At 56.6% G+C, this 23,726-nt stretch overlaps 10 protein-coding genes and 1 non-coding gene across 11 annotated transcripts; 8 read left to right on the top strand and 3 right to left on the bottom strand.

Annotated features, from left to right (window-relative positions):
• Window positions 1–1,901: 1,901 nt before the first annotated feature.
• On the top strand, window positions 1,902–2,780 carry MKK02DRAFT_30832 (uncharacterized protein; the record flags this gene model as incomplete). The annotated part of the gene is made up of 4 exons (XM_053088147.1): window positions 1,902–2,121; window positions 2,173–2,390; window positions 2,417–2,482; window positions 2,532–2,780. The coding sequence occupies 4 exons, from the start codon at window positions 1,902–1,904 to the stop codon at window positions 2,778–2,780; spliced, it is 753 nt and encodes a 250-aa protein (XP_052941613.1).
• Window positions 2,781–3,285: 505 nt separating this feature from the next.
• MKK02DRAFT_t31 lies at window positions 3,286–3,370 on the top strand. The gene has a single exon. It is a non-coding gene; the product is annotated as a tRNA-Gly (tRNA).
• Window positions 3,371–3,691: 321 nt separating this feature from the next.
• On the top strand, window positions 3,692–5,381 carry MKK02DRAFT_35615 (YL1 nuclear protein-domain-containing protein; the record flags this gene model as incomplete). The annotated part of the gene is made up of 5 exons (XM_053089220.1): window positions 3,692–3,744; window positions 3,780–3,868; window positions 3,917–4,023; window positions 4,194–4,622; window positions 4,695–5,381. 5 exons carry the CDS (start codon window positions 3,692–3,694, stop codon window positions 5,379–5,381), a joined length of 1,365 nt encoding a protein of 454 aa, XP_052941612.1.
• A 403-nt stretch (window positions 5,382–5,784) lies between these two features.
• MKK02DRAFT_41464 (uncharacterized protein) lies at window positions 5,785–8,121 on the top strand (the record flags this gene model as incomplete). Its single annotated transcript, XM_053091572.1, has 1 exon — window positions 5,785–8,121. The coding sequence occupies one exon, from the start codon at window positions 5,785–5,787 to the stop codon at window positions 8,119–8,121; it is 2,337 nt and encodes a 778-aa protein (XP_052941611.1).
• Window positions 8,122–8,416: 295 nt separating this feature from the next.
• On the top strand, window positions 8,417–9,927 carry MKK02DRAFT_21104 (terpenoid cyclases/protein prenyltransferase alpha-alpha toroid; the record flags this gene model as incomplete). Its single annotated transcript, XM_053086363.1, has 8 exons — window positions 8,417–8,473; window positions 8,552–8,702; window positions 8,816–8,935; window positions 9,002–9,145; window positions 9,200–9,292; window positions 9,341–9,474; window positions 9,526–9,624; window positions 9,724–9,927. 8 exons carry the CDS (start codon window positions 8,417–8,419, stop codon window positions 9,925–9,927), a joined length of 1,002 nt encoding a protein of 333 aa, XP_052941610.1.
• Window positions 9,928–10,031: 104 nt separating this feature from the next.
• On the bottom strand, window positions 10,032–11,369 carry MKK02DRAFT_21427 (nucleophile aminohydrolase; the record flags this gene model as incomplete). The annotated part of the gene is made up of 7 exons (XM_053086415.1): window positions 10,032–10,277; window positions 10,348–10,524; window positions 10,651–10,776; window positions 10,851–10,975; window positions 11,025–11,151; window positions 11,215–11,265; window positions 11,319–11,369. The coding sequence occupies 7 exons, from the start codon at window positions 11,367–11,369 to the stop codon at window positions 10,032–10,034; spliced, it is 903 nt and encodes a 300-aa protein (XP_052941609.1).
• A 274-nt stretch (window positions 11,370–11,643) lies between these two features.
• Window positions 11,644–12,456, top strand: MKK02DRAFT_41461 (uncharacterized protein; the record flags this gene model as incomplete). The annotated part of the gene is made up of 4 exons (XM_053091571.1): window positions 11,644–11,707; window positions 11,755–11,775; window positions 11,834–11,933; window positions 12,111–12,456. 4 exons carry the CDS (start codon window positions 11,644–11,646, stop codon window positions 12,454–12,456), a joined length of 531 nt encoding a protein of 176 aa, XP_052941608.1.
• Window positions 12,457–13,970: 1,514 nt separating this feature from the next.
• Window positions 13,971–15,702, top strand: MKK02DRAFT_21378 (uncharacterized protein; the record flags this gene model as incomplete). The annotated part of the gene is made up of 8 exons (XM_053086407.1): window positions 13,971–14,425; window positions 14,469–14,587; window positions 14,638–14,723; window positions 14,773–14,875; window positions 15,074–15,266; window positions 15,322–15,403; window positions 15,455–15,574; window positions 15,631–15,702. The coding sequence occupies 8 exons, from the start codon at window positions 13,971–13,973 to the stop codon at window positions 15,700–15,702; spliced, it is 1,230 nt and encodes a 409-aa protein (XP_052941607.1).
• Window positions 15,703–15,853: 151 nt separating this feature from the next.
• On the bottom strand, window positions 15,854–17,191 carry MKK02DRAFT_21094 (uncharacterized protein; the record flags this gene model as incomplete). Its single annotated transcript, XM_053086362.1, has 5 exons — window positions 15,854–16,121; window positions 16,387–16,463; window positions 16,591–16,758; window positions 16,811–17,011; window positions 17,114–17,191. The coding sequence occupies 5 exons, from the start codon at window positions 17,189–17,191 to the stop codon at window positions 15,854–15,856; spliced, it is 792 nt and encodes a 263-aa protein (XP_052941606.1).
• A 388-nt stretch (window positions 17,192–17,579) lies between these two features.
• MKK02DRAFT_21307 (histidinol dehydrogenase) lies at window positions 17,580–20,318 on the bottom strand (the record flags this gene model as incomplete). The annotated part of the gene is made up of 4 exons (XM_053086395.1): window positions 17,580–17,811; window positions 17,905–18,260; window positions 18,327–19,136; window positions 19,209–20,318. The coding sequence occupies 4 exons, from the start codon at window positions 20,316–20,318 to the stop codon at window positions 17,580–17,582; spliced, it is 2,508 nt and encodes an 835-aa protein (XP_052941605.1).
• A 328-nt stretch (window positions 20,319–20,646) lies between these two features.
• On the top strand, window positions 20,647–22,280 carry MKK02DRAFT_21316 (WLM domain-containing protein; the record flags this gene model as incomplete). The annotated part of the gene is made up of 8 exons (XM_053086398.1): window positions 20,647–20,705; window positions 20,764–20,842; window positions 20,906–21,040; window positions 21,108–21,207; window positions 21,285–21,466; window positions 21,513–21,650; window positions 21,795–22,109; window positions 22,191–22,280. The coding sequence occupies 8 exons, from the start codon at window positions 20,647–20,649 to the stop codon at window positions 22,278–22,280; spliced, it is 1,098 nt and encodes a 365-aa protein (XP_052941604.1).
• Between the last annotated feature and the right edge of the window lie 1,446 nt (window positions 22,281–23,726).

Genomic DNA, 23,726 nt, shown 5'->3' with positions numbered 1-23,726 from the left:
GGTCTTACTCGGCTGTACTTCGGCCGACTGCTGGCCATTAATATCCAAGCTGTATTTTAAGGTATACTGTCTGCCTCTAGAGCATGTTGTCTTTCTTATCTGTAGCGATATGTCATCCTGCCTGCTGTCCTTTCCACTGCGTCAGGCTGTGAGCAGCGCTGCTCGGCACGGTTTACACCTCGTTTGTCGGCTAGATATCCATGGCCACCGTGCGAGACAGCCGATGGTTCCCATACATCAGCGACACTGCGCGAGAGGACGCCTCATGGGGTCTCTGATTTCCATCCTGGGTTGGCCTTTGAGTAATGACAGCCGAGGGAGGGAGAAAAAACGCCGTGCTGCCACATTCCCCCCGGGGCTAAGCTACGATATCGCCGTTCTGAAACAAGGTATGGTCCCAGCGCCGTAGTCCCGCAGTTCGACGTCCGAGCTTTGCTTCTCTTCTCCGTGCCCGCTCAGTCCTATACAAGCTGACCGACTCGTCCTTCTTTCACCCTTTGGTACATTGTCTTTCAACTTGTACCCCGTAGATGACACTCTCACTGGTCATATACGTCTCGAGGACTGACTTCCAATGCATCTCGGTATCCCTCTCCCCGGGGATTTTCCGATGAGTGAGTTATCTTCCCTCGGACCACGGCGAAGAAGTCTAGCTGACAAGAGCAGAAAACTCCAAGGAGATACTGCCCACTGAAGGCACCGCCAAGGAGAATCGATCACCAAGACATCAGGCCTGTCTCTCAACTTCCGGCCTGACCAGGCTCGATAGTATTTCATCGATGTGATGCTCTCTCCTCCGGAGGACATCAGCTCAGTGAGCTAACTCGTCCTGATCCGGGAGACGGAGGAGCTAAGCTGACTCTAGTAGCTGATGAAGTCGGACTGGGCTCTTACCTCTCCGGCTTCGCATGATCGATGACCACGGCCGACTCGAGCGACTGAGTGATCGATGGCCACGGACTCGAGAGACTGCGATTGGTCGAAACACGAGCGGAACAGACTGGGCTCGAGCAAATCCCACGGTACTCGAGTAGGGGGCAGAAGAGCCTCGACCAGCGCAACTCCACTGCCCAGAAATCTAGGTGCAGTCCTTCATTCCCCATGTTTGCGCTTTGGGTCCCTGGCTGACATACAGCTCGAACAACCAAGTCAGACTAAACACATCACATTAAGACTGAAATACTCTCTCCACGGCTATACTGTATGTAATAGTACGTCATACCTCTTATGTCTGCGCTGTCCCATGTCTCAGCCTAGCTGATCACGTAGAACCACTGCGCATGATGCTTCCCCGGCCCATCATCATAAACAGGGCGAGACCTCGCGTCCCTGTCGGATTATGGACACCGGTACCGATTTGAGTGTTACGATTCCTTCGCTCCTCAGAGGCGAGCTGACTGCGTAGTCCGAGCGACACCGACTGCCAAACTTCCACTGCGACCAGCTCCCAGCTGCAGCAACCCAGCTTCCGTTTCTGCGACCATTCTCATCCACTGAAATCCCCTTCGCAGCGGACTGTCTCGTTGTTTAAGCCCACTGTCAGTGATAACCCAGCCAAGACCTCTTCCTGACTATATTTGTAGCGATATGTGATACCTCCGAGACTGTCAAATGGGATCCATGGTAGCAGCCCGGGGCGCCACATTCCTCGCGGCATTACGATAAGCCCGATCTGAAACACGGGGTAAGGCGTGCCTGAAACTTGGCTTCCCCGATATAAGGTCGCGCCTTGCCCTTCCCCCTTCTCTCTTTGGTCGCTCCATCTCGAACGCTGAGTACCCCGTATGGTCTCCTTCAAGGGCTATACGTACCGAGCACCCAGAGCACGCGTTAACGCCACTTCTCCCCCAAGAGGTACACCGCAATGAGTAAGTGTAACTTTCTCCTGGATCTTGCTCATGATGACGCTGAGCGTGGCTGACGTGATCAGCACATCGTACCCGGAACGCACACGCGAAGAACACTGCACTCAGCCCTCAGCATTCAGAGAACACAATGAAATCGACAAGGAGACGGAGGACTGCTGGTTCTGGTCGCCCCGCCTGACCATGCGAAATGACCTCTTCAACGCATTCACCGAGCCCAACGGTGTTTTCTCTCTCCGGATCACCCCATGGAAAAGTGAGCCATACGCCTGTAGGAGAGGAAAAAGAGTAGGAGCTGATCTCGTAGCCTGCGACCTCGTCGGCTTCGTACTCAACGAAATCAACGCACTCAGTAGTCCCAGCTCGGCCTCCTCTTGGAGACGGTATCGCAATCTAGCACTCCCCCTCCGGCTCAGCATTCACCGCACTCGCACTCAGCGCTCCCCAGAGCATGCTAGCAGGACAAAACTCTTGAGCCTACAGCACACTGCACTCAACGGTATGTTGATCTTCTCTTCCGCGATGGTTGAGATACCGCAGCTGACTGACAGAAACCATCGCACTCGGAATACAATGACATATTCGCTCGAACTCGTCTTCTGAAACGCGGCAACGAAGTACGCGCAGCCAGATCCGCAATGATGCAGTATGAAGCTGATCATGCAGCTCACTAAAACTTATTTACACCGCATACCCTTGCTCGACAGCTTACCCGCACTCAACGACAATCGAACGCCTACAACCGGCTCTCACAGCGCACAACGAACACCAACACACAGAACACAACGAGCACCAGCACACGTATTCCCCGCGTCTCGCAGCGGCAATCCTTCTCCCCTCCTCCCTCACCGGCAGAATCCTGGTCAGCTTGGCCTCTTGCCCAAGCTACCGATCCTGACTGAATTGTATCTATAAGGGCTGTATTTTTAGCCCATCTGGACATTGGGTTTTCTCTCTACTGTAGCGATATGTGAGCTTCTGACCTGCCAAAATCCCTTAGGAGCCACCTCGACCTTCCTACCCATCCCTGGGTCAAGGCATCATCCTGACTGACCTGACGGCAATCTGACCTATCTACTGAGGGACGATGTGCTAGCTATCGATACCATCCTGAATGACCTTTTAACATGTCTGATCAGCTCACAAACTTGACTCATGATTGTGTCCCGGTTGCAGATCTCCTGCTTTCGAAGATCGGACGGGGACGAGTCTCTCACCACAGTTCTTCACATCTGACAAGCCATACCTCTGCCATTGTGCAGAGTTGAGGTGGGCAAGCTGCTGTAAGGGCCGCCGACTGACCTCTCGATGAGCTCTCGACCGACGGCGCGTAAGCTTGCGAGTCCTCCAGTCTTTAGCAAAGCATAGCTGTGTCTGTTTTGTAAGTATTATATATTATCAAACGTCGTCACTTTCACCGACACCGTTGGTGAAACGGTATCATGCATCCTTGCCATTAATCAGGTTTATTGGATGCGGCAAGGGTTCGACTCCCTTACGGTGTATACCTTTTTGATGTTTGACTGTCAGGCATTGCGTCGTTTTCCCCACTTACTGTCTGTCAAGTCCCAGCGCTCCCAGCAGCTTGATCAGTCCCGGGTCCGCAACCCAGGTAGGATTCTGGCCGTACGCCTCTCTTTTGTCGGCACCTCCGTCAGCTTGGACTCAGCGACGCGCAATGCAGTTGGTCGCAGCACTGTCGCAGCGAAGTACAGGTCAGCCATGCCGGCATAAACATCCAGCTGATCCGGATCCGCGCGCGACCACTGCTGCGACGATTCTTGCCTTTCACCTGTCTACATTTCCCCAGTTGAGACCTGCCCGCGATGACAGAGACGCTCGCCCTCGGGCGCTCCAAACGATCCACCGCGGGGAATCGGTATGTATCGCTGACGAGCTGAAGCTGACTAGCAGGATGCGGGAGCTCCTTGAGAAGGCTCACCAGGAAGATGAGGATGAGCTGTTTCGCGAAGTAGAGGATGATGAGGAGTTTGCTGCGCCCCGTATGTACCAGCAAGTCACAGAGATACAAATCGCGCTGACCACGGCAGAGGAGACGAGGGATGTTTTCCTGGAGGACTTTGCGGATACGGACGAGGAGGTGGAGATGGATGAAGAGGAGCAGGAGCGGTTGATGCGGCGCGAGGAGCGGCGCAAAGTGGGTGTTTCTACCAAGGAGTCGACATGGAGCTGATTGGAAAGGCAAAAGGCAAAGCCAAAGCTATCTACAACCCTCATATACCCCCCATCAAGAGGCCCTCAACATCCACTATCGCACCCGCTCCCCTTCTCGACGGAGATGACAATGCGACGCCCTCCTCGTCCAAGCTTGAGCTTCTCGACCCACTCCTCGACCCAGACTCCATGGCTCCTTCTACCCTCGTCCTAGCTCTCCGGAAGCAGCGACGCGAAGCGAAACGCGCTGGCCGGTCCGAGGTCCGCCGCTCCAATCTCCGCGCCAGCACACTTCGCACAGAAGAGGAGATTCTAGCGAAAGAGCGGCAAGTCAAGGAGAATCCAAACAAGAAGGGACGGAAGGCGTTACATGAGGGTGGAGAAGTGAGGGGTGTGAGGGCAATGACGCAGGATGAGCTGATTGCTGCTGCGCTAGAAGAGGAGGAGAGGAACAAAGAGTCGTTGAGGGATTGGTTGAGGCGGGAGGAGGAACGAAGGGAATTGAGAAGGGTGGGGAGGAAGAGAGTCAAGGGACCTAGATGGACATGGGTCAGTCGGACGGTCGGAAAGGTGGTGGAAGTAGTAGAGAGGGAGGCGGTACCGCAAGGGGTAGCGGGGATACCTCTTCTCCCACCGTCCGCTGCGGAAAGGCAGACGACAACGGGACAACATCCCTCCGACACGTCCGTTCCTGCTCCAGCATCACAGGCCGGCGCACCTAACGGTCTCGCTGCTGGCTACCCCGCTTCGGCATCCGCGCCGATCGCCGCAACAAGTGTACCCTCAGCACCCATCACCGCACCCCCTGTACCCCTTGCCACAAGTACCGATCCCCTATCCGCGCCCGAACTTCCCTACACCCGAAACTACCTCATCCTCTCCCAAGTCCCCGGCGGTCTCCCCGCCGAGTTCTCTCTGATTCTCGGCGAGCACACCGATTGGTCCAGTACCAAACACGTTCCCGCACGGAATCGCCCACTCACCCGTCGTCCACCCACATGCCCATTCACAGGCCTACCAGCCAAGTACAGGCATCCTCGGACTGGCGTGCAGTACGCGACGAAGGAGGGGTACAGGCTCATTGAGGAGATGCTGGCCAATGAGTATGTGTGGAATGAGACTGCGGGATGGCTGGGGAGGGAGGATGAGGGATGCGAGGATGTGGAAGGGTGGATGGAGGCTGTCGGCGGTAGATGGAGGGGCGGGGAGCCAGTCGCGCCGGAAAGACCAGAGGGAGGTGATGTGGAGATGGAGGAACAGGAGGTGATTGTGGTTGAGGAAGCTCCGAAGAAGAAGCGAGGGAGGAAACGAAAGGCGGATGTTGAAGCCGAGCTCGCATAACCGGATAGGCGTATCTTCGGTGATGCTGGCGATTGTATCCATCTAGCTTTCCGATTCTACAGTTGTAGCAGTATGGCCACCATACCTGAAATCCTTCTAGCTGCTCCTTAGTCATTGCTCGACGCCCACCCAGTCTCCTCACTGTCATAGTCGGTCACAGTCCTTCTGCAGCGAGCCATGCAGCGAGGCACCAGGGGTTTACGGCATGCCGAATTCCTCAGCTGGAACTTTGAATTTTGGCTGCCTCTATCCCTTGAGTGTCTATCATCTTCCTCCCCCAGGTCGCTTCTCAGAGCCAGCTACCGCAGACCACCACCGGCTTCAAGTAGCCTGAGATCAGTGCGTGAGCTACAGCACCATCTTTTCCACTTGAGGTCCGACCTGACGACCAGACATCTGCAAGATGACATCCCGATCGACCCAGCTGGCCGCGAAAGCCCTCTCCTCCGTTGCATCCACCTCTCGAGCTCGCCCTACTATCCGCTGTGCCATCTGCGCAACCCACCACATCATCCCATCCCCCTCTCATAAACGCCTCTTTACCTCCACTCCTCCCTCTGCAGGCGTATCTACCTGGTTCAAATCCCAGCGTCGTCCGCCCGCCCCTTCGCTCGAGGATGCCCACGCCGACTTTCTCAAAGCTCTCTCCTCCGGCTCCATCAGCGGACTCCGGAAATCGTACGACTCTCTCCTCGGCGAGATCGATCTGGCACGATCTCGCGGTCTCACATTGGACTTGGTCACGGAGCGGGCCGAGCGGACTCTACAATCTGGGGAAGTCATGCAGGCCATGACGTTCCTATCTGGCCGGTCGGACCTGGCGGCGCTGACCCTGTTGAAGCGGATTTATGGGGACTTGCCGAAATGGGGGTTCCCCACGATGAAGAAGCACAACCGGACGGTACTGCGGGGGTTGTGCAGCGCGGGCAAGGTGGAAGAGGCGATACAGTGGGCGGAGGGACATGCGGATGCGGATCTGGAGGATTGGCGGGCTCTTCTGGCTGGGGCGGTACGACATGAGCTGGACCTTGCGCCGAAGGTGGAAGAGCGTCTCAAGGCGCAGGCGGAAAAGGACGGGAAGAAGCTATCGTCGGCGGACTATACCCTTCTTTTGCGTCATCTGCGCTTCGACATGCCCGAGGATTCGACGGCGAGGCGGCGGCTCCGGCAGCTGTTTGCAGAGACGAAAGAGCGGGGAATATGGATCCAGCGGGAGGGAGAGGTGGAGTTGGTGGGTATCCACCTGAAGCTGGGTGATATCGGGCGGGCGGGAAAGATCGTCGAGGCGTGGGATCAGGGGAACGATCCTATCCTCTGGAACGCGACGCTCGACTATCGTATTGCGCAAAACAGCGTCAAGGGCGTCGAGGAGGCGTTGGAGGAGATGAAGAAGTTAGGGATAGAGCCGTACGCCAAAGCCCTAGGGTTCCTGGTCATGTACCAGCTCCGAAAAGACCCCTCGGATATCCTCAACACGGTGGATGACGTCGAGGTCAGGTGGAATGCCAAGCTGGGCAGCATTACCTGGGCCGAGATTCTCAATCTCGTCGACCTGGACCAGCGGCTGGTGCTATACGAGGAGGTGCGCTCGCGGGGCGTCCTCATCGATACGCATATTGCCAAATCCCTTATCTTCCCCCTGTGCGCCCTCGACCCGCCCGACCTGCCCGCGGCGCTCAACGTCTACAAGGACCTCGTCTCCCGCAACCCAGTCATTAGTACTTCTACCGTGCGGGCGCGGCTACTCGCCATCTACTCCACCCTCTTCCGGGCATATGCCGATACGCACACCACGGCCGATCCAGACATGCCCATCATGTTCCTCAAGGATATGCGGCGGTCCGGTCTCGCCCTATCCACCTCGGCGCTCACTTCCCTCGTCATCATCCTCATCCGCGCGTCCCCGGACCACTACGCCGCCTTCAACAACTATGCGCACATGTATGCGCTCGATCCGTCCCTCATTGACGCCAAGGCCTACGTGGCCATCATCTCGGCGTTCATCGCTCACTCTACCCCCGCATCTTCATTCGCGACGCCCGGATACGTCATGGAGATGATCAAGGATATGAGGAAGGCGGGATACCCCCCATCTCCTGAGATCCTGACGTCTCTGCTGTCCAACTATGGGCACCAGGCGCTCAAATCCCGTAAAGCCTCTTCAGACCCGGTCTACCGCCAGACCAAACTCGATAGCCTCCACCGCGCCATTACGGAGATTCACAATACCCTTAAACTTGAATCTATCGTGACTCCCGATATCCCCCTCTACAATGCCCTCATGGAAGCCTACGCCCGGATCGGGGCCTATTCGGCCGCATTCGAAGTATGGGACCTCCTCGTCGAGCGCCGTCCCCATATCCCGCGCGATGTGGTCAGGCAGGAGTACGCGCCGAGTATCTCGGTCATCCTCGATGCGTGCGGGCGGGCGGGGCAGCTTATACGTGCTAAGCGGATATGGAGCTGGGTGCAGAGGTACAACCTGGCGCAGAGGGGAGGGAAGGTGGAGGAAGGGTGGATCGAGTGCCTGTGCCGCTTGGGCCAGATTGAGGAGGCGGCGCAGGTAGCGCTGGAAGGCGGGTACAAGGAGCAGTTGAGGATACTCCTCAAGTTTAGCTGGAATGATAAGGAGGTGTATAGGACGTTACCGGGACGGATTAAGGAGAAGTGGCCGGGTATGTGGGAAGAGGTCAGGAGTGCGGCGACGGTCAGTAGGAGCTGGAAGGCGGATGAGGATTAGAGCATGGTCGGGTGGGGCGGGAGGCTTGCTAGATGGAGGTGGAATCGTGGCCGGACGGTGCGATCTGTGAGGGGTAGGCCGCGGAGGTGCTTCTAGACATCTAGCCCAGTAGATCAGTAGATCACAGTAATATCTTATCGGGGGTATGACCTTGTAGCTGTATCGTGCAATCGCGACCAGCTCCGGGCCTATAGGCTCCACCGCCTAAGGAATGTGGACCGCCTCCACCACGAACCAAGCACGAGCGTCCGACACTCAAGTCCCCTCTAGCTACATCTTCCTATATACATGAACCATGTCCAAGATTCTTGACATCCCCTTACACGTCTCCTACATCCAGAACCTGGACAAGGTACGCTTCGGCTTCTTCTGACCTTCACAGCTCATGGGTCCATCGAATCGCCCAGTAATATCGGCTGACCCCCAACAGAAGAAAGACTTTGGCTACCACCTGACCGAACATCTCCGGCTGAATGGAGTCTACTGGGGTCTCACCGCGCTGTTCATCATGAGCCGGGAAGATGCGCTAGATCGGGCGGAGATGATTCACTATGTCAAGAGATGCTGGGATGAGGAAGCGGGTATGTCCTCTTGCTCCTTTGCGTCTTTGCGTCCCTAACGATGCCGGAGCCCGCCCCTGCTGTTGATGTTGGCTGTGCTTCTATCAAAGGCTAGTAGGACACGAGCTGATAAGCAGGCACATTCGGTGCTCATCCAGGCCATGATGGCCATATCCTCGCTACCCTCTCTGCCATCCAGATCATGGCGATGCAAGATGCGCTAGACGAGGTGGATACCGACCGCGTCGTTCAGTGTATGTCTTCCATCTATTTCAGACCACCATTTGCGGGCACGATGTACGCATGAACTGACTGAACAGTCCTACTATCTCTCATCCGCCCAGACGGGGCCGTAGCCGGCGACTCATTCGGCGAGACCGATACCCGATTCTCCTATATCCTCATTCAGTGCCTCACCCTCCTCGGTCGGATGGACGTACTCGATCGGGACATCCACAGACTTGGTCTGAGATCTGAAGAACCATCTTCGTCATCGTCGACGTCGACGGGTACGACAGCCCGCGAAGCGATCTTGGAGAATATACGGGGGAGTATGAACTTTGATGGTGGGTTCGGGACGGAGCCCGGGGCGGAGAGTCACGGTGGACAGGGTAAGCTTTTGCTCCGACATGTCGGAGAGGCTTTGCTGACGAAACAAGTCTGGGTATGCGTCGCCGCGCTGGCTCTGCTAGACAGGCTTGACGTGGTAGATCGGGACCTCCTCGGCGCTTGGTTATCCGAGCGGCAATTGCCCAACGGCGGTCTGAATGGTCGACCGGAGAAGCTGGAGGATGTAAGTCAAAGATTCATCGAGCTCGTATCCCAGGAGAAGCTGATGAGGTAGGTCTGTTATTCATGGTGGGACGTCGCGGCGCTTAGTATCCTCGGAAGACTGCATTGGATCAATAGGGATAAGCTTATCGCATTCATCATTGGCGCTCAGGTATGTGCCCGCGCCCTCCCCCTCACAGTTGACGACCTACTTCTCTCTCCACTCGATCGGCTCACTGGGAGTATTGTCGTCAGGTAGCTGATATGGTAGGACCTGGAAGGAGGCGGAATAGCAGACCGACCAGGCGACTGGGTCGATGTCTTCCACACCGTCTTTGGTCTGGCTGGATTATCGCTGGTCGGGTATCCCGGGCTGGAGGATATTGATCCGTTGTATTGTATGCCGGCCAAGGTCATACGACGGATGGGAATAGAGAAGGGATATACCGCACTGTCGAGGATGTCAAGTACATAGCCTATTGTCCATACCCCTCTCTGCAGCGGCCAGCCGCAGGAAACTCCCAGATCCGGACTTCCATCGTTGCTCATCTTTGCATACTGCCTTCTACGCTTGACAACCTACTGGATCCCACTCCCCGTCGCATCCCCCGCCGTGCCCGCAGCTGTCCCCGCCGCCTCCCCACCCGATGCCGGAGTCTCAGTCTCGTTGCCCGCAGCCGCCGAAGGAGGCAACGCCGAGCCCATCGCCATGCTCGCCTGCCCCGCCTGGGTCTGGGCCACACGCTGTCGCTTCTTCTCCGCATCGGCTTCCTTCTCCGATTCGATCTGGGCGACTATCTTTTCGATTTCGGATTGTTCCAGTGCCTGAGAGATCAGCTTCTTGCCCTAGCGACAACAGTCGAAAAGAGTGGTGTGGAGCCGAGAACAAACTTACAGTGACAACACCATACCTCTCCATCACGCTAATCTCAATATTCTTCGCTCCGGTTTGCACAACTTCAAGCAGCGACTTGATGGTAAGCTTGATGGTGTCGTCCCGGGAGAGGTCCTCGGGGTAATTCTTCTCGAGGAATTCGCGGACGGTTTTGGAGGATCGACCGACTGCGCATGCCTGGACGTCAGCGATATTCTCATGATGCTGTTCGCCTTCTCCATGATGACCTCCATCACACATCCAGAACCTCTCTACCGCCATGTCCAGATACTCGACGTGCCTGAGTGCAAAGGCTCAACTCACCTTCCATGCAGAGTAAATCCCGCTCGGCTCAGTCATATACAGCCTCGGGATTTTGTCGTTCGGGTCGAATCCAACAATGAGGGTCGAGATACCAAAAGGCCGCACACCACCCGACTGGGTGTATTTCTGCAGGCATCAGCTCTTATCCTTCCGCTGCCTATAGAATGATGAATACAGTATTCTGGTCTGGCTGAACATACCTGCTGGATCCCCGCAATGTGCTTGGTGATATACTCGATGCTGACCGGGTCCTCCACCGTCAGGCGGTGAGACTGGCACTCCACCCTCGCCTTGTCGATCAATATACGTCCGTCCGCCGTCAAGCCTGCGGGATGAGCTCTGGACTTGACAAATAAATGATGACAGTAGCTCACCGGCAAAAGCGATACAGACGTGATCATCGAGCATGGCGACTTTACGGACTGTTCGTGGATCTTGCAGCTGGAGGGCGGATTTCTTTTCGACACCGAGGACGACGACTGAATTGCCTCGTACTCCGACCTGGGCAATTAGCATCCTTTCCCTGTCGAGCGAGCGCATCACACATAAGGGCGGCAAACTTACAGCACATGTTCCCCTCTTGACAGCCTCTAAAGCATACTCAACCTGGAACAACTGTACGATCAGCTGGCGCTCACAAGGGGAATGAGGGCAGGAAGATGATTTACATGTCCATCAGGCGAGAATACCGTCAAAGCGCGATCGTATGACCTGGACATGATTGCTGTCTCTTTTCGTCGGGCTATCCGTCTCTGGATGTGTCGCTGCTTGATAAGATGAGGGTATAGGAGGTGATGAAGGCGTAGATATAGCAAAGGTAGTGTACAGAGTAACGACTGGTCATCGTCCAACGCGAAGTCGTTGCGAGATCCACATTCCTCAGGATGAAAAGCTGACGTAATCGACCAGGCCACCTTATCTCACCCGGCCGCGCCGGCGCTTGCATGTTGTCAATTACTGCTAGCATACATCTACGACTGCTTCAAGGCCATCATGTCAACCACTAAGCAAAGAGCTAGCGCTAAGAAGAGTGTGGAGAAGGAGGAACCGGTCACAGGTAAGCTTTACAGTGCTGGCGCCTGATGTAAAGAGCTGACTCCGCAGCCATAATTCAGGACTCACAGGGTGCGTCTCAAACTACCTGTCGTAGAAGACATCTAGATGACAGCACTAACTATGGCAGAGCAGGAGGCGGAGATTAAAGCACTCCGACGAGAGAATACCAACTCGAATGAGCAGGCCCAGACGACGCTCGATGTGGGCGTGATCACCAATCTTTTGCTGTGAGTCCCATCTACCTAGTCTTCTGGGCCCCGCAGTCGGGTCTCTTTCTCTGTCCTCCCGGGATCCCCATCTTTTCCATGTGGCTCACTCTCATCTACTCCCCACCTGTGTGCGCCGCGTCGGGAAAGTGGAATCGTGTACTTAAGCTCCCACGGTGCCCAGCAACTGACTTGCAGGACCGGCCTTCAAGCCTCTACATCCATAATGAATCCCGAACTTCGAAACTACCTCGCAATAGCGCAATTCCTCCTCCTTCCTCTCGCCATCACCCCCGGCAAGATCCCCTACCTCGGCTCCTCAGCGCCATTCTACCCCTACGTCTTCCGAATCCAGGTCGCTCTCGCCCTTACCGCTCTCATCCACATGTACTCCATCAGCGAGCTTACTCTTGCGGCGGCATTCAGATGGTCTCTTCCTGCGATCGTTGCAGGCGGAGTATGGATGCAGCGGAGGAGCGAGAAAGAGGCGGAGCTGAGATTGGCGAGACTGGAAAAGTTGAAATACAATGTCAAGGGGGCGTAGTCGGTCAGTATAGATGCATGGCGACGAGTTGTACTGAGTGCTATGGAGATACCGCTTACGCAGGCCGAGCTAATTCCCTCACTGATGAGGTCAAAGTCCAAGACTGCGCGTACGAGCTGGTCGTGAAAGGTTAGTCCCAAAGATTCCCGCTAGGGGGTGGCTGACTGTCGCAGACTCGAACACCACCCCAAAGTCGCGCATCAACAAGGATATCAATGACTGACAACATGCCTTACCTTTTTTTCTTTCCCTACGCCCATACATCTGTATTCTTATTTTACTATCCACCAATTTCAATCACCTGACTGGTCATGCCCGACCCTCCTCGAACCCGTCGCCCGGGATCTCCCACAGCGCAAACACGTCGTCCCCTCTCGCCCGAATGCTCAACGGATGGCTCGGACCGAAGCAGCTTCGACTCTCGTCGGTCGTCCATCGCGAATTCTGGTCGTCTATCTTACTCGGTATCGGGCTCGGACCGCGGCGACTCAGACGATGAGGATGGCTCGCCAGCTCGGAGACGGCTATACGCCCGTCCGGAACGGTCTCTGTCTCTCTCCCCCGGCCAAACGGCTCGGCGGTCATCACATCCCCAGCCACATCCCCTATCTCAGTCGTCTGGCCCGCAACCGGCAGTACACTTCGCCATCTATGCTGGAGGTGAACAAGCCGGTCCTCGGCACCCGGGAGCCCGACAGGGTCTGATGGATGTCTTACGGTCCTCCGTTCGCGCCGTCAGCTCCTCCGCTCGTCGACGGACCTCGGCGGCGAATGTCTTCTCCGAGGCCAACGGGAACAGCGGCGAGGCCTGTGATGGCCAACCTCTGCGAGGCTCGGCGGGATGGCGTCAAATGAACGAGTCGGAAAATGAGAAGGCGTACCTCGGCGATCAGGCGTTGTATGATCCCCCACAGCCCCGGCGGACGTCATACCGCGGTCGACCGAGAAAAGACTCTTATCCGCGTTCGCACGACGCGGACTGGCGGGCAACAGTGGAGATGGAAGAGGGAGGGCGGCAGCCTACTCGGAGCCGAGGCGGTGAGGGGGAAGATATGGCAGAAGCGTACAAGCTGCAAGGTGGGATCTTCTCCCAGTTGCTGAAGCTGTCGGCTCTACCGCCACCGGGCTTTCCACCAGCAGCTGGGTTGGCTGCAACCGCCACGCCAGCTACTCCGGCGCCAGCTCCTCCTCCCCGGGCACTGCCTACACTCAAATCACTCGGCATCACGCGGTCAGATAGTATCTTTGGCCGGGACGACGACGACGGCGAACTGGATAGCGAAGATCCAAGAGTCACCGGCGTCGTTCCTCGGCGGCATGCTCCAGGCGCCAACATGCCTTTCATGAAGATGTTTGCAAAGGGTGGTGAAGCGGTTCCGGAGGAAGAGATTCGGAGGTTGGAGATACAACAGCATGTATCCGGTATGTCCACTTCGACCTCGAGCATGAGACAACGCTGATCCCCAGATCTGCTCATCCGCCAGTCCTTCATCCTCAAGCTCGCCAAAGCTCTCATGGCATTCGGCGCCCCCTCCCACCGTATCGAGTCCCAGCTCGCAGCCACTGCCCTCATCCTCTCTATCGACGCGCAATTCATTCACCTCCCCTCCCTCGTCATCGCCTCTTTCGGCGACCCCGACACCCGAACGTCCGAAACCCACTTTATCAAGTCCGGCGCCAACCTCGACCTTGGAAAGCTGCACCAGGTACATCGCATCTATCGCGCGGTGGTACATGACGAGATGGGGCCAGAGGAGGGGACGCGGGAGTTGCACGAGATACTGCATAGTCCCAGAGTATGGAAGAGGTGGGAGAGGATGATATTGGCTTTTCTGAGCTGTGGGTTGATTGCGCCCATGTTCTTCGGTGGGAGCGTGTTGGATGCGATAGCGTCAGGGGCGTTGGGGATGATCATGGATGTGCTGTCGGGAGTAGCGGGCGGGGCAGACATGTATTCAAACGTTTTTGAGTGAGTGGATCTCCTCCTATAGGGGTATGAGCTAATATGGCAGGATTACCACAGCGACGGTCATTTCATTCGTCGCCCGCGGGCTGAGCGTGACCGGTATCTTCTGCTATGGAGCCACGGCGTCTGCTGGGGTCTGCCTGATCCTACCGGGATATGCCATTCGTGAGTTCCGAGAGCTCTCACATCGAGTAGGTTCAAGCTGACGGCTGTAGTATGTGGCTCCCTCGAATTAGCGAGCAAGAATCTCGTCTCGGGGAGTGTTCGGATGGTCTACGCCATCATCTACTCGTTATTCCTCGTAAGTCCAGTAGCCATTCTGGCCTGCTTGGCTACACGCTAACCTACAGGGCTTCGGCATTACCATCGGTTCCGACCTCTTCTACATTGTCGATCCCCCAGCCCGACGCGCTGCCGAAGCCATTCTGACCTTTGGCGCCGAAACCATCTCCGGTACATTCGCCTCCTTTCCCTCTTCCCCTCCTTCCCTTCTCCCTGGCCTTCCCGACGCCGTAATCCCTGATATCGCATGGAACGGCACCTTCACCTTTATCAACGCCACTTCTACCCAAATCCTCTCTGCCGACGCCTTCACCTCCCTCACCTGTCCCCGGAACGCCGACTGGCCATGGTGGCGACAAGCCATGCCAGAGATCTACCTCATCGGTCTCGTCCCTCTTTATTCCTTCCTCACTGGCTTGTGGCTGTATCAGCCCCTCCGAAGTAAGGAGCTGCCAGTGATGGTATTAATAAGCTCGGTCGGGTTTGGGGTGTGTAATGCCGCTGGGAGGTGGATCTTTAATCGGGACGACGTGGTTTCGGCCTGTGGGGCTTTCGTTATTGGGTCAGTACTGCTGTACTCGGAGGGTGTGCGGTCGGGTGCAGAGCTGACCATGTAGAATAATGGGGAATGTGTATTCGAGGATATTCAAGGGCACGGCGTTCACATCCATGGTGCCTGGGATTCTCTTCCTCGTTCCGGTCAGTCGACTGTTACACCTCCCTGGCAGAAAGCAAGAGCTGACGTACTAGTCCGGTATATCAGCTGCTGGCGGTCTCGCCGCCAACGCTCGAGACAGACATCAGTCTGACGCATTCTCAGCGGGGCTTCTGATCGGGGCGAGAATGATCCAGGTGTCGATCGGCATCACTGTAAGTGTTGATTTCGAGACAGGTGTAGCTTTGGGGGGTAAGAGCTGATGGGATAGGTGGGGCTCTTCGCTTCGGGGATGTTGATCTATTCGTTCGGACGGAAGAAGGGAGCGTTGTTTGCGTTCTAGCTGAACGATTACGGACTTTGGCATCATGTTAAACTGATCTGGGTAATAGATGAGATGTATCAGTAATGGCTCAGAGAAGTGTCGAACCTTCCACATCGCATACATACAAACAAGCAGATCACAACTCTCTCCTCTTCTTCTCCGCATCTGTCTACAACTTCCCCTTACTGGCCACCAAACTCCCTCCGTCGATCGGGACGACAGTCCCCGTCACCCACTTGCCCCCCTTCCCGGACAACCACAGACAGGCCGCCGCGACATCCTCGGGACTGCCTATGGTCTGCATGGGGAGCGCACCGGCGATATCGGCCTCGTGGGACTGGAGGGTCGCAGCCATCATTTTGGAGCGGAAGGGGCCAAGGGCGAGGGTGTTGACTGTTATGGAGGGGCCGAGCTGGGAGGCTAGGTGCTTGGAGAGTCTGAGCATTAGCGGAGTATTGGTGGTGAAGGATGATAGCCGAGGACGAGGTAGCGGGTTAGAGAGACGAGTGAGCGGGGTAGGAGGGGTATACTTTTGCCGACGAAGTAGAGGGTAAGAAGAGGGAAGTGGCTAGAGCCAAAGTGGGATAGGAGTGCGGGCTGACAGGGACAGGCTAAAGTGGAAGAGGTAGAGGTGGGTATTGGCTCATAGCGTCGTGAGATGTGTAGATTGTGGGGCACAGCTGAGTAAAAAAGCCGACATACTGGTGCAGAGCGGCCTTGGAGGCAGAGTACGCATAAGTCTCCAACCCCGGGACAGCTTCCCCATTGATCGATCCAATCTATCCGTCAGCCAGAGCTCGTTTGTATCCGTGTATTGCTCATTACTCTCTTCTTGTCCTCGCCCGCCGGATTTTCCGCACCCTTCCCCCATTCAGGACACCCCTCACATCGGAAGCTTCGACTCACATTGATGATCCGCCCAACACCATCCTGCTTCGCCCCCGCCTGCAAGAGCGGCAACAGCTTTTGCGTCAACGTGAACACTCGCTGAACGTTGAGGGTGAGGAGCTTGGACCATGCCTGGTCTGGATAGTTGGCGAGAGGTTCGCCCCATGTCGCTCCAGAGTTGTTGACCTACAAGATCAGCACTGTTCTTTCCCCCAACCAAATTTCGCATCCGGCTTACAAGCACATGCAACACCTTCTCCCGTTTTTCAATCTCCTTGACCAGCTTGACGCACTCATCAAACTTGGCCAGATCGCCAGGGATGGCGATACACTCTCCCGGACCCGACTTGGTCAGGCCCGCAGCGGTCGCTTCGCACGCTTTGGCATCGCGGGACGAGATGTAGACTTTGGCGCCGTTGGCGACGTAGCCAGCTGCGATCTAGGGATCAGTATAGGGCGCGGATCCAATCAGGTCTTGAGAGAGGAACAGCAGGGCGAGGATTTAGAGGAATAGGAAAAGTAAACGGAAGAGAGGACATACCATCTCTCCAACACCTCGTCCGCCGCCGGTCACGAGGACGACCTTGCCCTTGACGTCGAATAAGTTCTGGACTTGCATGTTGGTAGTACGTAGTCGTGGTCGAGTGAGATGCACGAGGGGAGAAATCAAGTAAAAGATGAACACGAAGATACAGGAAGAAGGAGACGAAGCTGCACATGGTGTCCGACATTACCGGGTTTGTTGATAGCCGGTCCTTCCCCACCCAAAAGTTGTTTCCCCACCCCTGCTCTCGGTGCATCACCTTCTGTACCTCTCTGATTCCCTCCAAGTCTCCCTGTCGCACAAATAGCTCTTAGTCTTATAACTGTCAAGGAGCTCCGAGACATGCATCTAAGATCAGATCTACTAATTCCCATTCTCCCCTAGCCTGCCTTCCCCCTCGTCACCCTTCCCAAACCAGTCTCCAGACCCGCCCCGTCCATCCATCCATCCATCCATCTATTCCCTATTCCCGATCCATAGCAGCCAACCTCACCCTCACCGCATTCGCGTGCGCCTCCAACCCCTCCCGTTCAGCCAGCGTAATAACCACCGGTCCCAGCCTCTTCAGTCCTTCCTTCGTCAATTCCTGGCTCGTAATGTGCTTTTGGAACGACAGGGTGTTGACGCCTGAGAATTGACGGGCGAAGCCGTTTGTGGGCAGGGTGTGGTTGGTGCCTGAAGCGTAGTCGCCACATCTGTATCTCAGCTGGAGTCCGATATCGAGCACCCAACACACAAGCCAAAAGAGAAATGAGAGAGTGTCGGGCCAAAAGTTGCAATTAACTCACGATTCAGGCGAGAAAGCCCCCACAAATACACTCCCAGCATTCTCCACCTGCCCCACCGCCCCTTTACTATCCTCCAAGTGCAAAATGAGATGCTCCGGCGCATACTCATTACTGAACGCCATCCCCTCTTGCAGCGTCCCCACCTTGACTATAATAGACTTCTTGATGGCCTCTTTGGCGATCGCCACGCGTGGGAGCGCGCGCGCTTGCTCGTCGATCTGGAGTTCGATTTCGCGCAGGAGAGAATCGGAGAGGTCGATAGCGACGAGAACGACCTGGGAGTCTGTTCCGTGTTCGGCTTGTGAGAGGAGGTCGGAGGCGACAAAGACGGGGTTGGCGGACTTGTCTGCAATGACCTGGGGGATCAGCTGGGACCCATATAATATGACATCGAGTAGAGAGGGGCAGGAGTGCAGACTGACCAAAACTTCACTCGGTCCAGCGGGCATATCAATCCCCACCAACGCATCCGTATCGTTCTGCACCAACATCTTTGCCGCTGTGACCCACTGATTCCCCGGCCCAAAGATCTTGTCCACCTTGGGCACCTCGTCCGTCCCGTACGCCATCGCCGCCACCGCCTGCGCCCCACCCGCCTTCAGGATACACGTCACGCCCGCCAACTTTGCCACATACAGCACTTCAGGCGAGATGGACCCATCCGGCCTCGGCGGAGTGGCCAGGACAATTTCCTTGCACCCCGCGACTTGCGCCGGGACACCCAGCATGATCGCCGTGGAAGGAAGAACGGCCGTTCCTCCGGGAACGTAGATCCCGACGCGGGCAATAGGGCGAGCGAACCGCGAGCAGACGATACCCGGCATCGTCTCCACCTCGAGGACTTTGCCGTCCACTTGCGCCGCGTGGAACTTGCGTACATTCTCGTATGCCGCATCAATGGCTTCCCGGACGTTTGGGGAGAGGACGTCCGCCGAGGGTGTGGCGAACGGAGGGAGGAGGATGTTGGATGTGAGATCAGCCTTGTCGAATTGCTTCGTCATGGCTTTGAGACCCGCGTCGCCTTCTGTCCGGACACGAGCGACGATGGGCTTGACCTTGTCGATCATAGATAGCGAGTTGAGGACGGGACGGAGGAGGAGTGCCTTGGTTTCGGCAGTAGAAAGGTTGGAGAGAGTGACGGAGCGCATCTTGATAGGTGGTTCCGAGGATGGAGTGGCAGTTGGGAAGGAAGAAGGGACGGGTTCCGTAGGTTTCGAAGAGGGAGTGACCGTCTCGGTAGAGTGGGTGATGGGGTTGGTCACCTCCTTGACGGTGGTAGGTACAGCACCACCTGTGCCGTTGACCTTGGCCTCGAAAGCGGACTTGGCGTCCCCCTGCCTCCTGCTCACTTTGAGACTCTTGGCGTCCAGTGCCCTCTCCACATCCGCCATGCTCACGCCCTTGGACACACACCGCGCCAGCGCAAAATACACCAGATCCGCCATCTCAAACGCCACTTCTTCTTTGGATTCCGCATCGCACAGCTCCTGCGCCTCTTCCAGCACCTTGGCACGGAGGAGCTTCTCGTCCGTAAAGAGACGCTTGGTATAGCTCCCCTCGGGCGCCTGGGCCATACGCGACGTCAAGGTCGACTCGAGCTTGGCCAGCCCCGATAGCTCGCCAAAGCAGGTAGGTTGCGGGAGGTGGCAGAAGCCCGAACCGTGCTGGATGACTTCGTACAGGAGAGCGTCGGTATCGCAGTCCGCCCGGATCGAGACGATTTCTTGGGTAGCGCCAGACGTCTCGCCTTTCCGCCAGAGACCGTGTTTCCGGGATTGATACACCCCGCGTCCGGTTTTGATGGTCTCGGCGATAGACTCCGCCGACGAGTAGACGAGGCCGAGGGACCGGTGGTTCGTTGCGGAAGTGACGACGGTGGGGAAGAGACCGTCTGGGCGGTCCGAGACCAGACGGGCGAGGAGGAGGTCCGAGATGGACAGGTGGGAGGTGGTGGTTGACGAGGAGGTGAGGAGGGTAGAGGGCACCACGGGTGTGAGGTCCGGTCGAGATTTGGTCATCTCGAGGATGTCCGAAGGAGAAGTAGAGGTAGATTGGTAGAGGATCTCCAAGTCCCCAGAGATCTTCTCTGGCGGTGTAGCGCCAGAATAGAAGAGCCCAGCGTATCCCTTGGCATCCCCACCTCCGTCCGAGCGGACAATCAGTCGGTCACCTGATACGCTGCTCCTGACCTCTTCCGCCTGAGCAGCGGATACAATCACCCGCGACGCTCCAGCATCAAGGATGGAGATGATATCCTCTCCCTCCTCAACTAGGACGTAGTAGCTCTTCCCCGCCGGTAAAGTTGAAAGGACCGCTCGGAGAAGTCCCGAGGGAATGAGCAGCGGGCCCAAGACCGCCAAAGAAGCGATGAGCGGGGGCGAGGAAGGGTCGATGAGGGGGATGAAGGGTGCCATGGTTGCTGTATAGGCTATAGGTGATAGGTGTGACTACAAAAAGTCTGGTGAGATCGATCTCGGTGATGACTCGGAAGAAACCGTGCCTGGATTCGGAGATCTGGAGGGAACTCCACTCGCCTCCACTTGGGCGCACCACCCAACACAGCAAAGAAGCTTGCTCAGCGTTCAGGTTGCCTATATCACCGACTACTAAACACATACTCAGGTCCTGCTCAGACAGAGAGAGGAGAGAGCTCAATATCTGCCTGAGGAAGAGTGGAAATCGGTCTCGAGAGGGAGCCCAGCATCGATCACACCGCCGCCATCACATCGCCCAACCCCCATCATGTCGCTCATCGGGCGATTTGAGCACCTGCCCAAGCGGCCAAAATCTGACCAAGCTAGGTCAGCTCTTCCCACCTGGAAGAAGCACCAATATCCAGGGAGAAGCTGATGAGTCCAGGCCACTTCTGGAGAAGATCGCAAGTCAGGTCAAGCCGATCATGACCAAGCGCAGCTGGACCGTGGGAACCCTGGCAGAGGTCAGCTAACATTCTTATCCTTTCTCCTGATTTACTGAAAGGGTACATAGCTGATAGACTTAGTTCCTACCGTCAGATCCATCACTCCTTGGAAACAACATGAACCGAGGCCAGCGGATCAACCTCCGGCTTCGCCCACCAGGCTCCGAGGGGGATTTCTACGAGTATGATCAGCTTGTCTTGGTAATGCTGCATGAGGTGAGCTTATCCCAATATACCAGATTTCGGCCTTCCAATACCGTCGTAAAGAAGCTGATCCTTCAAGTTGACTCATAATGAGTTTGGACCGCATGATGCCAAATTCTATAAGCTACTCGGGGAGCTCGAGGAAGAGTATTATGATCTCAAGCGCAAAGGCTTCTCAGGTATGTCTCCACCGCCACCATCGCGATATCAGCTATGCGCATGACTCCGTTCTTTGTGTCCGAAGCTGATGCTATAGGCGAAGGCTTCCATTCAAGCGGCAACAACCTCTCCGGGATCAAGCGAGACGAGTACGCCGGCCGACTCACCGGTCTCCAAGCGGCAGAGCGGCGACTGGCGGCGCAGCGGAAGATCGGGAAGGGAGGTGTGTTGGGTGGGAGAGGTACAGCCGGACGAAGTGTACGGGAGGTTCTGGCCGAGGTGAGCTGTCTTCTTGGTAGGACCCTGGACCAAGCTCATGGACTAGGCTGCGGAACGGAGAATACGGGACGATAAGGCGTGTTCGGCGGAAGGATCGAAGGCTGTGGAGGAGGAAGTGCGGAAGGCGGCTGAGGAGAGTGTGGGGATTGACGCTATTGATCTGACGGGGGAGGATGGGGATGATGTTGGGCTTGAGGCGGGGGCGGAGGCGGGGGCGGGATCGGACGTCAAGCTTTCGACCGTTGAGCTCGCTCAATCGGGAGACGCGGCGGTCCAGCTCGAAATGGCAGCGGTATCGCCCAAACCAGCGATCGGTGCTTCGGCCAAGGCAGGACCGTTCACACCCATATCCACATCCACATCGACCCCATCGTCCATCGGTCCAATACGTCCCACTCACCGCTCCGGCACCATCGCTAGCAGCTCGTCATCCACCTCCGCTTCCACCTCCAAGCCTCCCACATCTCGCAAACAACCCCCGTCCTCATCGATACCTGGCCCATCCAAACCCATCCGACAACCCCCTCTACCAGCCCATGAGCAACCGACCGAGTGGTCCTGCCCCACCTGCACCCTCCTCAACCCCCTACATCATCTCTCCTGCGACGCCTGTGCGACCGAACGGCCACCACACGTAAAGACGGTCCCCAAACCAGCGCCGCCCGTGAATAAGGGTGGGATAGGCCCGATGATGGGGGCAGCAGCGGGGATAGGGGTGGATGAGGGATGGTTCTGCGGGGTGTGTGGGGAGGGGCCGGTCAGTTGGGATAGGTGGAGCTGTGAGGGGTGTGGGGTGGTTAGGACTTTTGGGTGAGGATCGAGGGTATAGATTGAGCCCTTCCGAGTAGGCGATACAGCAGGGCGCAGCGTGGTGTGCTATACTCCTTACCTGACGGATGCGACTGACCCCCTGACTCGTGAGAGAAGTACAGGGAGACCTGACGCGTTCGAGCGCGTGATCCCTTTCGACCAGATCTCCTGTTCCCCACTCGCCTTGTTGCCGGATTTTACCCCACCGCAGATCTCGACCGATAAGCCTACTGATAACATCGCATACCTGACGCGTTCGTGCATGGTGCTTCCTTCGCCAAGACCCCTTTCCCCCACTCGCCATCTCGGCATTATCTGCCCCACTACAGATATCCTCTGATAAGCTCCACAGGAAGGGACTGATCAGATCCATCGAATACCAGACGCGTTCCAATGGGGAACTCCTTTCTGACCCGGCCCCCTCAGCTCCCCCAAGCAGCAGCAGCTGCTGCGCGTCTTGTTCGGCTCCCGCGTACGACTGACGCGCTTTGATCAAGGAAAGACAGATGATAGAGGATCGAGGAAGCGAAGCGTATCTGAAGATAGCGGTTCATTGCTTCGATCGCCCTGCTGCGTCAGATCTGCCTTGCCATCGTGACTCCTGTGGGCAAAGATATATAGAAGCTGATATTGGGATCCCTTATCCATTTCTTGCTGATATCTTCTCAGCACTATTCACACCACGTCAGCGATCACACCGCACGCAACAGTCATCCGATGTCGGCCGATGTCGGCCTCATCTACGGAGCGCAACATTGACGCTACTCAGGCCGATCGCGTGGCGGCTCAGCTCCTCCGCAAGGAGTACGGCTACCACAGTACCCAGGTTTTCGCCATACTCCAGATTTTGATCGAGTCCGACGTCGCCTTATGACCTCTCAACGTCGGCGATTGGGATTCAAGGAGTGAGGAACTGAAGGCGTCCATCCAGGGTGAGCTGGAGAAGCTTCGAGAATCGTTCAGAGGAATTCTCGGGACAGACGCCCAAAGCGAGGAGGACCGGGATGCTGCCGCTTGGGATCTGGGCGACAGGATCCAAGCCAGCCTCGCAGGGCTGTCTCAGCCGGTGCTACTAGGGATAATGGAGTGTGTATGCTCACCTGTCGACCGCAGGCACTTTCGAAACCTCCGGTGGACTCAGGGAGCCCTTCAATCGTACAGGGTCGCCCGGTCGAGATACTATTCACCGGGAACGTGGAGTCCGTGGACCCAAGCAAGATCACGCTTGCTCTCGCAGAAGACCTGTCCGAGGAACGGTATCATCCGTCGGAAGCGATACCGCTGTCGTTCCTCCGCCGGGCGGGTGACGTCGCCGAGGCTTCCTTGCAGCAATTCAAGACATAGAGCAGCGAAGCCTCGGCTCGGGCTCGGCATTCAGTGTCACTTCATTCCATGCAGGTCATGTCATGAAGAACCTCATGTCATGTCAAGCTAAGACTGCCACACCATG

The sequence above is a fragment of the Dioszegia hungarica genome (genome assembly GCF_025882075.1).
Source record: "Dioszegia hungarica strain PDD-24b-2 chromosome Unknown MKK02contig_32, whole genome shotgun sequence".
Classification (NCBI taxonomy): Eukaryota; Fungi; Basidiomycota; class Tremellomycetes; order Tremellales; family Bulleribasidiaceae; genus Dioszegia; species Dioszegia hungarica.
Note: the sequence above shows the minus strand (reverse complement) of the source record. Positions and strands in the feature narration are given on the sequence as shown.